General features: G+C 42.6%; 1 protein-coding gene across 1 annotated transcript in view; it reads right to left on the bottom strand.

Moving 5' to 3' along the window:
• Nucleotides 1–12,183, bottom strand: part of LOC143808069 (putative cation-transporting ATPase 13A4) — a 361,151-nt gene extending 348,968 nt beyond the window's left edge. Inside the window, exon 1 of the mRNA XM_077290326.1 lies at nucleotides 12,067–12,183. Coding sequence (XP_077146441.1) covers nucleotides 12,067–12,144 — 78 coding nt within the window. The 5' untranslated portion in view covers nucleotides 12,145–12,183. The remainder of the gene's footprint in view (nucleotides 1–12,066) is intronic.
• Nucleotides 12,184–15,703: the final 3,520 nt, after the last annotated feature.

Below are 15,703 nucleotides of genomic sequence, written 5' to 3' on the forward strand. Positions count from 1 at the left end.
GAAATACGTGATATGTGGCACTGAAATACGTGATACGTGGCACTTAAATACGTGGCACTTAAATGCATGGCACTGAAATGCGTGGCACTTAAATACGTGATACGTGGCACTTAAGTACGTGGCACTGAAATACGTGGCACTTAAATACGTGATACGTGGCACTTAAATACGTGCAACTGAAATACGTGGCACTTAAATACCTGATACGTGGCACTTAAATACGTGCAACTGAAATACGTGGCACTTAAATACGTGGCACTATGACTGTCAGAAAATGTTCATTAAACGGTTAGGGGTAGAGTTAGGGTTAGGGTTTGGATCCCTTTATCACCTTGATGGTGGTGGGTGGCTTTTCAGTGTGATTTCTGTTTTTTTTCTATAAAAACGCATGCGTTTTTAATCCAAGTAAACGCATGTGCTTAAAAACACATGCTTTTACATAGACAGCAATGCATTTTTTTGCCGCAAATAAACGCATGCGTTTTTTTGCAGCAAAAAAACGCCGCTAGAAATTTACTACAGGTTGAATTTCTGCAAATGAACGCACGCGTCCAAAAACGCATGTGTTGCCGAAAACACGTCAAAACGCATGCGAAAAAACGCATGCGTTTTTAATGTTAAGTATAGGAAAAAAAACGCATGCGTTTTTTAGCGCTAAAACGCAGCGTCCAAAAACGCAAGTGTGAAACCAGCCTTAGGGATAAGGTAGATTTATTCTTCGGCTCAGTGTGATTACAATAATACTGAATTTACATCAGGTTCTCTTTAGGTTTTGCTGCTATCACACAGTAAAAATGCTAAAAAAGTAGTCTGTTTGTCGCCATATTCTGTGAGCTGTAAACTTATTTATTTATTGGCGAACAGAGCTGTATGAGGGCTTATTTTTCGCAGAACGAGTTGCAGATATTTTGGTACCATTTTGGGGTATACACAGTTTTTGATTGCTGTTATTGGGATTTTTCAGACACAGAATAAGCAAAAACCAGCAATTCAGTTTTTGTTTTTCATCTTTTTATGCCATTCACCGTGCGTCACAAATGATTAGACTGAATTTTTCATTGAGTTAGTAATATTAAAGCAATATCAGATTTATATAGTTTTCTATGCTTTTTACACAATACAAACAATATTTTACAAAAATGAATTTTCATTGTCATATTCTGAGAGCAGTAACTTTTTTTTTTTTTTTTTTGCCGAATAAGCCACATTAGGGCTTGTTTTTTTGTGGAACAGTTTGGCTTTTTCTTTTATACCATATTTTTTGCAAATAACTAGATAATCACTTTTTATAAACTTTTTTGTGAGTCAGTATGATTCAGGCCGGGGTCACACATGCGAGTTTTACGGACGTAAGAGCGCAGAAACTACGTCCATAAAACTCGCATAACATACGGCACAATTATTCTCAATGCGGCTGCTCCTATTAGCCGTATATTACGGTTCAGTATTATACGGCTTTCTACGGCCGTACAAAATCGCAGCATGCTGCGTTTGTCAGCGTATTGCGCAAAAAAATCGCCAATGAAAGTCTATGGGAGCGAGAAAAATACGTATTCCACACGGACCAGCAGTGTGACTTGCGAGAAATACGCAGCGGTGTCAGTGAAAAGTCGGTAATTCAATTGCCGGCTTTTCATTTCTCCTGCACAAACCCGACAGGATATGAGACATGGTTTACATACAGTAAACCATCTCATATCCCCTTTTTTTTGCATATTCCACACTACTAATGTTAGTAGTGTGTATGTGCAAAATTTCAGCGCTGTAGCTGCTGAAATAAAGGGTTAAATGGCGGAAAAAATTGGCGTGGGCTCCCGAGCAATTTTCTCCGCCAGAATGGTAAAGCCAGTGACTGAGGGCAGATATTAATAGCCAGGAGAGGGTCCATGGTTATTGGCCCCCCCGTGGCTAAAAACATCTGCCCCCAGCCACCCCAGAAAAGGCACATCTGGAAGATGCGCCTATTCTGGCACTTGGCCACTCTCTTCCCACTCCCTGTAGCGGTGGGATATGGGGTAATGAAGGGTTAATGCCACCTTGCTATTGTAAGGTGACATTAAGCCAGATTAATAATGGAGAGGCGTCAATTATGACACCTGTTGTGAACTATATTTCTTGGCTCCCTCTTGTGGTCACTAGCGGTATTACACTTGGATCATCTCTCTCCAGGTTGGTACCCACCTGGTTCGTTAGGCCTTGGGTGTTCCTATTTAGACTTCCTGGAATCTCAGTCTAGTGCCTGGAATCGATGTAGTCAGTCTATGTCTGTTTGCTCCTGACTCCTGGTCTCCTGTGTTTTGCAAGATAAGCTAAGTCCTGCTTTCTTATTTTTGTTTATTCGCATTGCTTCTATTTTTGTTCCAGCTTGTTAATAATGTGATTCCTGATTTTTGCTGGAAGCTCTAGGGGGCTGATATTCTCCCCCCACACCGTTAGTCGGTGCGGGGGTTCTTGGATATTCAGCGTGGATATTTTTGTAGGGTTTTTGCTGACCGCATAAGTCCTCTTCATATTTTCTGCTATTAATTAGTGGGCCTCTCTTTGCTAAATCTAGTTCATACTTATGTTTGTCTTTTCTTCTTACCTCACCGTTATTATTTGTTCTGGAGCCTTTAGAAAATCCTATTCCTCTTAGAGGAATTGATGCTACGCCATTGGCGGAGTAATATTAGTTAACCCCTTCAGATGGATTACCTCGTTGGACGTGATCTGACATCAGAAGGTATGTATCTTGTGCGTTTATTATTTTGCAAAGCGAGGGCCTGGAAATGGATTGAGAGAACAATAAATTATTACAACAACCGGTGTTTATTTCATTAAAATCCTTTTTAATCATGTGTGTGTGTGTTTTTTAACCCTTTCAAACAATTGGATTAATAATGGATAGGTGTCATAATTGACGCCTCTCCATTATTAATCTGGCTTAATGTCACCTTACAATAGCAAGGTGGCATTAACCCTTCATTACCCCATATCCCACCGCTACAGGGAGTGGGAAGAGAGAGGCCAAGTGCCAGAAGAGGCGCATCTTCCAGATGTGCCTTTTCTGGGGTGGCTGGGGGCAGATGTTTGTAGCCACGGGGGGGCCAATAACCATGGACCCTCTCCTGGCTATTAATATCTGCCCTCAGTCACTGACTTTACCACTCTGGCGGAGAAAATTGCGCGGGATCCCACGCCAATTTTTTCCGCCATTTAACCCTTTATTTCAGCAGCTACAGCGCTGAAATTTTGCACATACACACTACTAACATTAGTAGTGTGGAATATGCAAAAAAGGGGATATGAGATGGTTTACTGTATGTAAACCATGTCTCATATCCTGTCGGGTTTGTGCAGGAGAAATGAAAAGCCGGCAATTGAATTACCGGCTTTTCACAGCTATCGCGCTGAATGAAATCTAAATACAGAATATATATATATGTGTCTCAATGACATATATATATATATATATATATATATATATATATATATATATATATATACTGTATATATGTTTTCCCTAACATTTGAGCACATAAATCCATTAGATGTCGGTTTTGCAAGCCTGCGCGAAAATCTCGCAGTACGGATGCCATACGGATTACATACGGAGGATGCCATGCGCAAAATACACTGAAACACCCTGACTACGGATCAATATTTTGGGAACATTTCTCCGTAGTACGGACGTATAATACGTGGCGTATTGTCTTACGCCAAGTGTGACCCCAGCCTCAGAAGCAACATGTTTGTTTGCTTTTTTTATAAATAAGCAAAATAACGCTCCAGTTTTATTGAGCAGGTTGTTCTGGATGCGGTGATACCAATTATGCGCACTTTTTTCTTTATTTTTATTTTATCACAAACGTTACCTTTTGAGTGGCAAAACGGATTTTTGTGATTTGTGTGGACTTTTTTGTGTTTTTTTTTACTTATTTTCAGATTTTATTTAGCTTCTTTTTTCACTTAGCCCACTGTGGGACATGTATATTTTTTTACTTTGATTTTTGATCTCATACACTACAGTATTATAGCTGGATCTCACAGGCCATCATACCCTGAAGTCATCACAACGCTATTCCCTTATTCCCGATTTATTTAAGGGAATAAAACTCCTTAACGACAGATGTTTTAATGCATATTAAAGCCACTGTAGATGAATCAAACACTTGCTGTTAGGTTTTACAACTGATTACAGCGGATAGCTGTTGAGCTCAGCAATAGCCTCGGTCAATTACAGTGGTAAGCACTGATTCTTTCTTTTTCAAGAAAACTTTAAGTAACAAAACAAACCTATTAAAAAATTGTAAGATTCTTTGGATCTCTCAAAATAGTGTTTCTTTAGCCCTTAGCACTTAGTCTAAAGAAGGAGTGTACAAAACACATTCATTTTGCTGTGTTCCGGGACATAGTGCGCCGGCGCATGCGCACTAATGCTTTTCGGCTTTGCCCGCAGTTGGGCAAATCATACTGCGCGTGTGCAAGGCTAGATTGCCTTGTGCAGGCGTGTCCTGTGGAGGACAGTGAATCAACTTCAAGCCAATATTGTGGCCAGCATGCAGTCAGCGGGAAAGGAAGGGGAGAATAAAACATCCGAAAACACCGCCCATCATACCGAAAAAAGGTGCCGCCAAATTCAGGTGACAGGTTCCCTTTAAGGGTATGTGCTCATGTCAATTATTTCCTGCAGAAACTTCTACCACTTCTGCAACTGTATTTTTGTCTCTTTTATTACATGCGTTTTTGGTGCTAAGAAAGGTATGTGCCGAAGATCAGGAATAGCAATGTTTTGGACACAGCACATTTTTAGAAATCCCATGCCCACTGTGCTTCTATTTGATGCTGCATAAACTCACCCGCGAAGTAGGTTTACGAGCCGCAGCATGTGAATTTCTGCTACGGAGGCACTGGTTTCCACAACAGATATTTCCTCAATACAATGTACTGGATTCGGTAAATCCAAATGCTTCAGTGAACGCCTGTGGATTTACCTGCATGATTAGAACGCAGCGGTTTGGAATACTCTGAATCCAAAGCGTTGTTAACTCCTGATCATGGGAAAGTAGCCTTATTAGTATGGGAGAAATCTGCAGCGAAAATTCAGAAAGATTTGACAAGCTGCAGATTAAAATGTGCTGCAAATATCCAAGTAAAAAAGAAGCAACGTGTGCATGAACCTCATTCACTTTGCTGGGACTAGTGAACTTCAGGTTTTGCAACAAAACTGGGCATAAAAAAAGTAGTTAGGGTTTCAGCTTGGGGGGGGGGGGAGAGCAAAAAATCAGAGTGGGGCCCTAAAAAGGTAATCCTGATTACAGCTACGTGGTGCACTCTAAGGGCTCATTTCCACATGCGAGGCACACTTCCGTATCTCGCATGTGGAAACCAAGCTCTGGTGCCGGCACTTTGGAGCGGAGCTGTGCAGCTCCATGTGTTCCTATGCGGCTGCACGCTCCGCTCTGGAGTGCCGGCTCCACAGCTTGGTTTCCACATGCGAGATACGGACGTGTGCCTCGCATGTGGAAATGAGCCCTAATTGTGAGTATAGGGGAACATCAATAGATGACGCGCTGTGATTGAAATAAATCTACATACAAAATCGAACACTGATATTACTATGTGGAGACAATACAGTTGAAGTTACCAATCCTGCAGACTATATAAGAGAGCATAGTACAGTTATAGATGGTGACTTACAGCTGATGTTCCTTCATATAGAGTCGTTCACTTTTCCATCAGGCCAAGACCAACATGACAAATTCTTCCAGCCAGAACTCGGATGCCGAGATTACAACAACAACACATATGGCTTCTCACATATCCAGCACTGTCTATATCTATGCCCAACCTGTGCAAACTACTCATTCTGCTAATACCCCGATGCTGAACCGCTGCTGCCATGTGTCCCTATTACTGCGCATCCTGTGTGGTACAATAATGGCTCATCTTACTGTCCCACATAGTAATGCCACCACTGTGCCCCTTGCATAGTAATAATGCCACGTTTGTGCTCTCTAGATAGTAAAATTCCACCCTAAAATATATTAATGTCCTGTGCTAGTGCCCTCCACATTTTGTTCCTAAAAAGTAATAATACCCCATATGCAACTTTACAATACTCTGAGTGCCCCTATAGCAATAAGGCTACTTTCACACTTCCGTTTTTTTGAATCCGTCACAATGCGTCGGCGCGACGTATTGACGGATGCGTCAAAAATAGTGAAAAACGGATGCAACGCATCCAGTATATAGACGGATCCGCTAGACGGTTCAGTCAAAAAACTGGATCCGTTGCATCCGTTTTTACCATTCGTTTTTTTGAAGGATCCGTTTCCATGCCTAAAAATGGGAGTCTCCCAAATGTGATTGGCTACTGGAAAATAGGGAAAACAATATTTTGACTGGCTGGCTGTCTTCAGGCTGGCAGGAGTCTTGCTGGCACTTTTGGGGGTGACGCCCCAGGCCAGGTTTATATAGATTTGGGGCCTGTCTGGCCAAATGGCTACAAATTCCTGATTCTGAGCATGCTCAGTGTAAAAAAACGGATTCCAGGGCTGGATTCTGTCATACGATGTGTCACGATGGATCCTGCATCCTTAGGCTTCCATTCTAGTCAACGACGTATGCCGAAGCATCCATCGCGACACATTTTTTCCGACGCCGACAAAAACGTTACATTGAACGTTTTTTCCGGACGGTCCACCACAACACGACAGATCCGTTGCACAATGGACACGACGTGTGGCCATCCGTCCCGATCCGTCGCTAATACAAGTCTATGGGAAAAAAACGGATCCTGCGGGCACATTAACAGGATCCGTTTTTTTTCACAAAAACGACGCATTGCAACAGATCTGAAAAGATGGAAGTGTGAAAGAGGCCTAATGCTTCCTAAGTGCCCACTTAACATTTAATAATGTCCCCTGATTTCCCAATGTACAGTAACAATGGCCCCAGTATCACAGATTCAAGCAGGTGGTCATGTGATGACTCTTTCGGCTTCTCTCAATTCTCTTCTATTGAGAGAAGCCAAACCTTTCTAGTCGACACATGAACATAGCAAACGTGGGGTCCATGACCACCTGATAACACCAGTGATATTGGGGCTCATGCAGCAGGCGTTCCCTGCCATGATTTGGCAGTCTGCAGTCACATAAAGTGACTGCAGACATTTATTCCAAACCTTTATTACATTTAGAAATAAAAGTGCTTGAGATTTTTCTGCAGCGAATAAGACAATTACCACAGTATTGTCAAAGAGGGAGCAAATGTTGAAAATGTTTATTCGCGCTGATAAACACAATGTAGGATTAATAAATGATGACCTGTTAACAATGTGTACTAAGAGGAGGGATTAGGGTTCTACAATGGTAGAGGTTTTAGAATGGTTCAAGTACTACCATCTATATGCCTGTTGACACTAGTGGAGTTTAATGGGTGTTAATGCTTAGAACAGGTACCAATAAAGGATAGTATTATGTATTGATAGTAGAGAGTACCTGAAGACCCACACTTTCAAGCAATAGAAAAAGGTTGAAACATTAGAGAACTAACCTGGCTGCCCCTATTCTTACAAAAATAAACTTGAATAGTTATAACTTATAATAAATAAAAGGTAGTACAAGGGAGTAAGAGCATTTAGTATTAAAAATAAAACGTCCTGAAAATAGAAAAGTAGATGGTAAAAAAGACAGTGTGCTCTGTCTATTACCGTATAGGCTGGTTTACTTCTCAGCAATGGAGGATAGAAAGTCTTCATCAATAACTTGCTAAACAAGCAATTCATGGAAAAAAGTATTGGATAGTGGCCCCGGCCGTTGGCAGCAAACTCCTTTCAGTACCTATTATGGTCACTTCCCACTAATCCTTCCTGTATTAAATTTATAATAATAAATTGCTTATCATTAACGCCCCACTCTAGCAGGGTTTTTTTTTCTCACAGCCAGAGTGGAGCTTTAAGCGCATGTCCCCTGCCCCAGTCATATTCTCATCCTCTGGCGTATTCACCATTTATTTGGCATTGCTCCAGTCCCGTGGCTAAACCTTGGGAGTGCAGCTTCTGATTGGCCTGAAGTTGGAAGCTACCTCACAATTGCTGAATGTAAGTCTATGAAAGGCAGAAAGAGGTGAGAACGAGGCCCGAAAGAGGCGAAAACGAGGCCAGAAAGAGGCTCTAATAAGCTTACATTGACTGGAGACCTCCGCACCGCTCCATGAAACACTGTAGCAGTGAACAGGTCACAAATTGCAGGAGATGGAGCTGAGCAGAGGCAAAAACAGATGAAACGGTCGGAAGGTGAGTATCAGACAGTCGGTAGAGGTCTTGATTTTAAGGCACCACCCCAGCGGTGAAATTACAAAAAATGCTGGAGTGGTGGTTTAAAGTGAATCTGTCCCCATTCCGGGACATATATGACCTATTAATATGGGAATACAGGTAATATAAATATTACACTAATCCTACCTGTATGTATCATATTAATGGTCTTGTTGCTTAGAAATGTTGTATTCTTTCCTTATGCTAATGATTTCTTCCAGGCTCCGGGGTGTTTGGTGCTGTAAGAAATCCCAGCCTCCTGTCTTCATTACAATACTACCCCTCTACTATGTATGTCAGCTATGGCGCCAGAATCCTGCACCTGCGCTCTGCGAGTCTCCACAATCTGTACCTCTTCCTCCCCTCTGTGGGCACTTTATTCAGGGATCTTCTGTGCGCGTGAGTCTCTGTGAGCTCCGATGTGCTCGTCGATAAGGTGCTTTCCTCACTTCCTTCCCGCACAGTCATCGCTAGGAACCATGTATACATAGCAAGGACTATGTAGGGAGGAAGTGAGGAGAGCACCTTATTGGCACGCACACCAGAGATCACTGGAGCGGAAGATCACTGAATGCTGTGCCCATAGAAGGGAGAATGAGATATGTATTTCTGAAGGAGTGCAGGTGAAGGATTCCAGTCCCATTACTGAGATACATGGGGATGGTATTGTAATAAAGACAGGAGAAAGGGATTTCTTACAGCACCATATGCTCTGGAGCCTGTAAAAGAAATCATTAGCATAAAAACATTTTTCAGCAACAAGACCATTAATACGAGGCAGACAGGTAGGACTAGGGTAACATTACCTGTATGTTAATATAGGTCATACACATCCTGGGGGGTGACAGATTCCCTTTAAATGTCATGCAGCTCATGGTTACTATATGGGGCTTGTTATACTAATACTTGTAAAAGACCCAGCTGGTAAGTATCAAAAGTCCCCCACCTCCCCATCTCCAGCCCCCATACAGAAATTATTACATGTAATAGAGTGCTTAGAATCTACTAACAAAACAGTATAATAATCATCCCCCCTAGTACCCTGTCGCTTCTCACAATACCCGATCCTCTCACACTCACCCCCACATGCCCTTTCCTCCACACACAATACCCCATCTTCTCACATTCACCCCCCAGTGCCCTGTTCTCTCTCCCCCACTTCACACCTCATAATACAACATCATCTCCCATTTACCCCCCAGTGCCCATGCCCATGCCATGACACTTACCAAGTTTACAGTCAGTGAGGTAGGACTAGAAAGTGTGTGAGAGAAATGCAGGGTGGGCACTAGGACCCAGCGTGCCTGAGGCAATCCCAGCATGCTACAAACTGCAACTGGGAAGAAGCTCCTCAGGTCAGTAGCCTGCACTTTACACTGCAGGGGGAGACTCCACTGTGCTACCAGCTGCAGAATTTCTATCAGGCAGGGGAGAAGGCATTTTCCTGCTCTCCCCCTGTGCAGTGTTCTGCCTCATAATTCCCGGTGGGCCCCTCCACGTGACAGGGCCTGGGGCGATGGCCCCTCTGCCTCCCCAGTAGCTATGCAACTGCTGTAAATCAATGTTAATTGCATTGCATATACATTTGCCTAGTTAATTTTTTGCATTTTGTACAGATGCAACGGAAACTAATTTTACATTCATAAATTTCAATAGTCATTGCATTTCATGTAGAGTAACCATCCCACCAACCATTAGGAGAAGCAAAGGAAAGGTTCTCTGGGGACAGGTGGTGAGGTCTAGGAGCCTCTTACTTCAATCTTTTTGAAACAGCGTCCACATACATCCACGCAGAATGTTCATGGTTTTTGTGGAGCTGAAGAATAAATCTGTCAGTTATCAATCTCATGCAGATAGCCGACTTAATTCTTTGGGTAACATGATTTTTATATGGTGATGATAACTCTTTAGTAGTGTTGAGCGATACCTTCCGATACTTGAAAGTATCGGTATCGGATAGTATCGGCCGATACCCGAAAAATATCGGATATCGCCGATATCGATACCCGATACCAATATAAGTCAATGGGACTCAAGTATCGGAAGGTATCCCTTGATGGTTCCCAGGGTCTGAAGGAGAGGAAACTCTCCTTCAGGCCCTGGGATCCATATTAATGTAAAAAATAAAGAATTAAAATAATAAATATGGATATACTCACCCTCTGACGCGCCCTGGTTCTAACCGCTGTTAACCGGCAGCCTCCGCAGCCTCCGTTCCTAAGAATGAGCAGTTTAAGACCTACGATGACGTCACGGCTGACGTCGCGGCTTCTGATTGGTCGCGTGAGCGCTCATGTGACCGCTCACATCCTTCTGAGGCACATAGCCAGTGGCCGGAACGCCGAGGAAGTATTAGGCTCTACGCATTACTTCAAACCAACGGCAGGGCAGTTGACTTTAGGTTGGCTGCCTCACCTTAATCACCTCATGAAGACAACAGAGGCAATTGTGGGAGAGGGGCGTCTCTAGGGTCCCTATAAAATAGCTCCAGGCCTACCCCGTCATACGGGTGCATCCTATCCATATCATCTGGGGGACGGAGAGAAAGAACAGAAACATACGCAACAGTTGTGAGGACTATCCCATGGTGCTCAGCAGGGAAGTACTACAACACCCAGGCACTAGTAGGTAGGCTACTGATTCCACCTGCAAAGGGAACTCTGGATGTGCCTTTGGACCGGCCGGTCTCAGCCAGCCCGGTTAGCAGTGCTCTGGATTGTGGATGCTGAAGCCTTCAGTAAAGAGGTAAAGAGACTGCAACCCTGTGTCCTCGTCATTTACTGCGACCTACACCTGCACTTACATCTTTAATTGGGCGCCCCTTAGCAGGGCCACGGACCGGGTCAGGCCACCATGACATCCCCAGAACCGAGAGAGACCCGGTACCGAGTACCCCGCTGCCCTGCATCTGGGGGCCGCTCCACACATATCATGCCTATACTACCCAGAGCTACACATAATGCATTTTATATATATATATATATATATATATATATATTACTGCACATAAATCACATCTATTCCATCGAGCACTGTACATAATACATTAGTTAGCACTGCTGCTTTTCACTTCTGGGGTCCTGGGTTCAAATCCCACCAAGGACAATATCTGCAAAAAGTTTATATATTCTCCCTATGTTTGTGTGGGTTTCCTCACACACTCCAAAGACATACTGATTGTGAGCCCCAATGGGGACAGTGATAATGATGTATGTTAAGCGAATATGATGGTGCTATGCAAACAAATAAAATAAATAATACATACAATATCAGAATATAACTATTCTCTACTAGATAAATGTCTTCAACAGACCACTGACACCTCTATAAAAAACTAATATTTAGAACTCGACCCCTGACTATTTTATAGATATATTGGCCCAAATCTCTTTGTTAACTTTCCCTGTAAAAGTCAGTGTTTCACTTATTTCTGGGTTAGTTGCGTCAAATAGTTTTACCTATAGGCATCATGTATCTTTTTTCGGGGACCAACACAGACAGAAGAGCGCCTTTGTGCAAGAACAGTATGTTGGCCCTTTGCAGTCCAATAATGTGTCTATGACAGAAGCTGCTTTCTGCTTTGGAAATAGAAATGGGCCCCCCTTACTTATTGGGCCCCTGGGTAAGTCCCCACCTGTTTACAATGCATGACTATGACAATATTCATCTTACTTAACCTTACCCAAGACTCTAGTACGTAATATTAGTAAATTGTAGAGTTATATTATGATACTGTGATCATGTTTTCATATTGAATGTCACCTTACCATTTCATTCTCCTCCCCCGGGTTCAGCAGGGCACGTGTACCTGTCTTCTTGGCATCCATCTCTTGGGTCTTCTGCATAACTAGGACACCAGGAGCTTCAGTATGTGCACAGCTGTCTCTCAGGGCTCAGAGTGGATGTCTTTAGTAGCTCCTATTCTTTTAACATTACTATTAAGAACACGCCCTTTATTAAATCCTTTCCATTAAATCACCAATAGGCTTCGCACTTCACTCTATTGTATTCATACAGAAGTGTTTCTGTCAGACTGGCGTGTGCTGAAACTATTCACCCACCTGTTCTGTGTAATGTTGATTTCCCTGGAAAGTTCTTCGCTTCTTCAGCATTTGAATTTTAATAGAACAGTTTACAGAAATAATTGGGTCAGAGAAGAAAACTACAGCACAATGCAGGAATCTAACAATTTTCGAATGAAAATGTCTTAGAGGGAATTTACATTTTCTCCCGAGTTTCTCCCAGTTAAACTTAAAAAAAAAAGTACTTTGTATACCCTCAGTGGCTCAACTAGAGTCCAATGGGACCCAGAGCTACATTTGGACAAAAGTTCCCCCCTCCTCACTTGCACACACTAGCTTGTTGCTTAGACATGTGAGCTCCAGTAGCATTGGTAGAATCTGTGTTAGCTTCTCATAACAAAATAATACAAGTACCATAATTATATCTGAAAGAAATCCATGGCAATAAGATCATTTTCTAAGTAATACTTCTAAATAGGGTTGAGCGACTTTTAATTTTTTGAGATCGAGTCGGGTTTCACGAAACCGGACTTTCTCAAAAGTCGGGTCGAGTGAAATCGGCCGATCTTATTGAAAAGTCGGGATCGGCCAAAACCCGAAACCCAATGCAAGTCAATGGGGAAGCATACTTTTTTAATATTTACTTCAGCGCGATAATGTTGAAAAGCCAGTAATTCAATTGCCGGCTTTTCATTTCTCCTGCCTAAACCCGACATGATATGAGACATGGTTTACATACAGTAAACCATGTCATATCCCCCTTTTTTTTGCATATTCCACACTACTAATGTTAGTAGTGTGTATGTGCAAAATTTCGGCGCTGTAGCTTGTAAAATAAAGGGTTAAATTGCGGAAAAAATTGGCGTTGGCTCCCGTGCAATTTTCTCCGCCAGAGTGGTAAAGCCAGTGACTGAGGGCAGATATTAATAGCCAGGAGAGGGTCCATGGTTATTGGCCCCCCCTGGCTACAAACATCTGCCCCCAGCCACCCCAGAAAAGGCACATCTGTAAGATGCGCCTATTCTGGCACTTGGCCACTCTCTTCCCACTCCCGTGTAGCGGTGGGATATGGGGTAATGAAGGGTTAATGCCACCTTGCTATTGTAAGGTGACATTAAGCCAGATTAATAACGGAGAGGCGTCAATTATGACACCTATCCTTTATTAATCCAATTGTATGAAAGGGTTAAAAAAACACACACACATTATTAAAAAGTATTTTAATGAAATAAACACACAGGTTGTTTTAATATTTTATTGCTCTCTCAATCCAGCTGAAGACCCTTGCTTGGCAAAATAATAAACCCACAATATACATACCCTCTGATGAACTGTCACGTCCCACGAGGTAATCCATCTGAAGGGGTTAAAATATTTTACAAGCAGGAGCCCTGCTAATGCAGCTGTGCTCGTGCTTGTAAGCCCCGGCGAATGAAGGAAATGTAGGTCAATGACCTATAGTTACCTTTAGTCACGGTGATGCGCCCCCTGCTGGATGTCCTCATATGACGTCGAGCGTGGGAAAAAGTTCCCACGCTGCAGTTCACGAGGACATCCAGTAGAGGGCGCATCACCGCGACTGAAGGTAACTATAGGTCATTGACCTACATTTCCTTCATTTTCCGGGGCTTACAAGCATGAGCACAGCTGCACTAGCAGGGCTCCTGCTTGTAAAATATTTTAACCCCTTCAGGTGGATTACCTCGTGGGACGTGACAGTTCATCAGAGGGTATGTATATTGTGGGTTTATCATTTTGCCAAGCGAGGGTCTTCAGCTGGATTGAGAGAGCAATAAAATATTAAAACAACCTGTGTGTTTATTTCATTAAAATACTTTTTAATAATGTGTGTGTGTTTTTTTAACCCTTTCATACAAATGGATTAATAATGGACAGGTGTCATAATTGATGCCTCTCCATTATTAATCTGGCTTAATGTCACCTTACAATAGCAAGGTGGCATTAACCCTTCATTACCCCATATCCCACCGCTACACGGGAGTGGGAAGAGAGTGGCCAAGTGCCAGAATAGGCGCATCTTACAGATGTGCCTTTTCTGGGGTGGCTGGGGCAGATGTTTGTAGCCGGGGGGGGCAATAACCATGGACCCTCTCCTGGCTATTAATATCTGCCCTCAGTCACTGGCTTTACCACTCTGGCGGAGAAAATTGCACGGGAGCCCACGCCAATTTTTTCTGCGATTTAACCCTTTATTTTACAAGCTACAGCGCCGAAATTTTGCACATACACACTACTAACATTAGCAGTGTGGAATATGCAAAAAAAAAAGGGGATATGAGATGTTTTACTGTATGTAAACCATGTCTCATATCATGTCGGGTTTAGGCAGGAGAAATGAAAAGCCGGCAATTGAATTACCGGCTTTTCACATATATCGCGCTGAAGTAAATATATATATATATATATATATATATATATATATATATAAAAAATGAAACCCGACTTTGCAGCGAAGATCGCCGACGGCCGACCCGATCCCACAGTGAGATCGGGTCGGGTTTCAGGAAACCCGACTTTCCCAAAAGTCGGCCGACTTTTGAAATTGGCCGATCTGTTTCGCTCAACCCTACTTCTAAATAATTTTGTCATGAAGTTATCAAATATCAGATATTATCCCCATACCATTACTGAAAAAAAGTCCACTCTACTAAAACCTATATACCAATTATACCATATCATCTCTTCATATCTGCTTAATGCAAATGGAACTAAGCTGCTGTAAAAAATGCATGTAAAAAAATGCTGTAAATGCTGTAAAAAATGCATGTAAGCTGCATGTAAAAAATAAAGAATAAAAATAAAAAATATGGATATACTCACCTCTCCGGCGGCCCCTGGACCTTACCGATGTAACCGGCAGCCTCCGTTCCTAAGAATGAGCGCGTGAAGGGCCTTCGATGACATCGCGGCTTCTGATTGGTCGCGTGACCGCTCATGTGACCGCTCACGCGACCAATCACAAACCGCGACGTCATTGCAGGTCCTTCAGGCGCTCATTCTTAGGAACGGAGGCTGCCGGTTACAGCGGTACGGTCCAGGGGCCGCCGGAGAGGTGAGTATATCCATATTTTTTATTTTAATTCTTTATTTTTTACATGTATATGGATCCGATTCCGATTTCCGATAAAACAAAAGTATCAGAACTCGGTATCGGAATTCTGATACCGCAAGTATCGGCTGATACCTGATACTTGCAGTATCAGAATGCTCAACACTAATCACCACCACACAGCATCTGTATATAAAATATAACCATCAATAATACCATATAAATGGAACAAACATACCATCACATCATGACCATATACAATCATGGCCGAAAGAATTGGCACCCTTGAAATTGTTCCAGAAAATTAAGTAT

The sequence above is a fragment of the Ranitomeya variabilis genome, chromosome 2 (assembly GCF_051348905.1).
Source record: "Ranitomeya variabilis isolate aRanVar5 chromosome 2, aRanVar5.hap1, whole genome shotgun sequence".
Taxonomy (NCBI): domain Eukaryota; kingdom Metazoa; phylum Chordata; class Amphibia; order Anura; family Dendrobatidae; genus Ranitomeya; species Ranitomeya variabilis.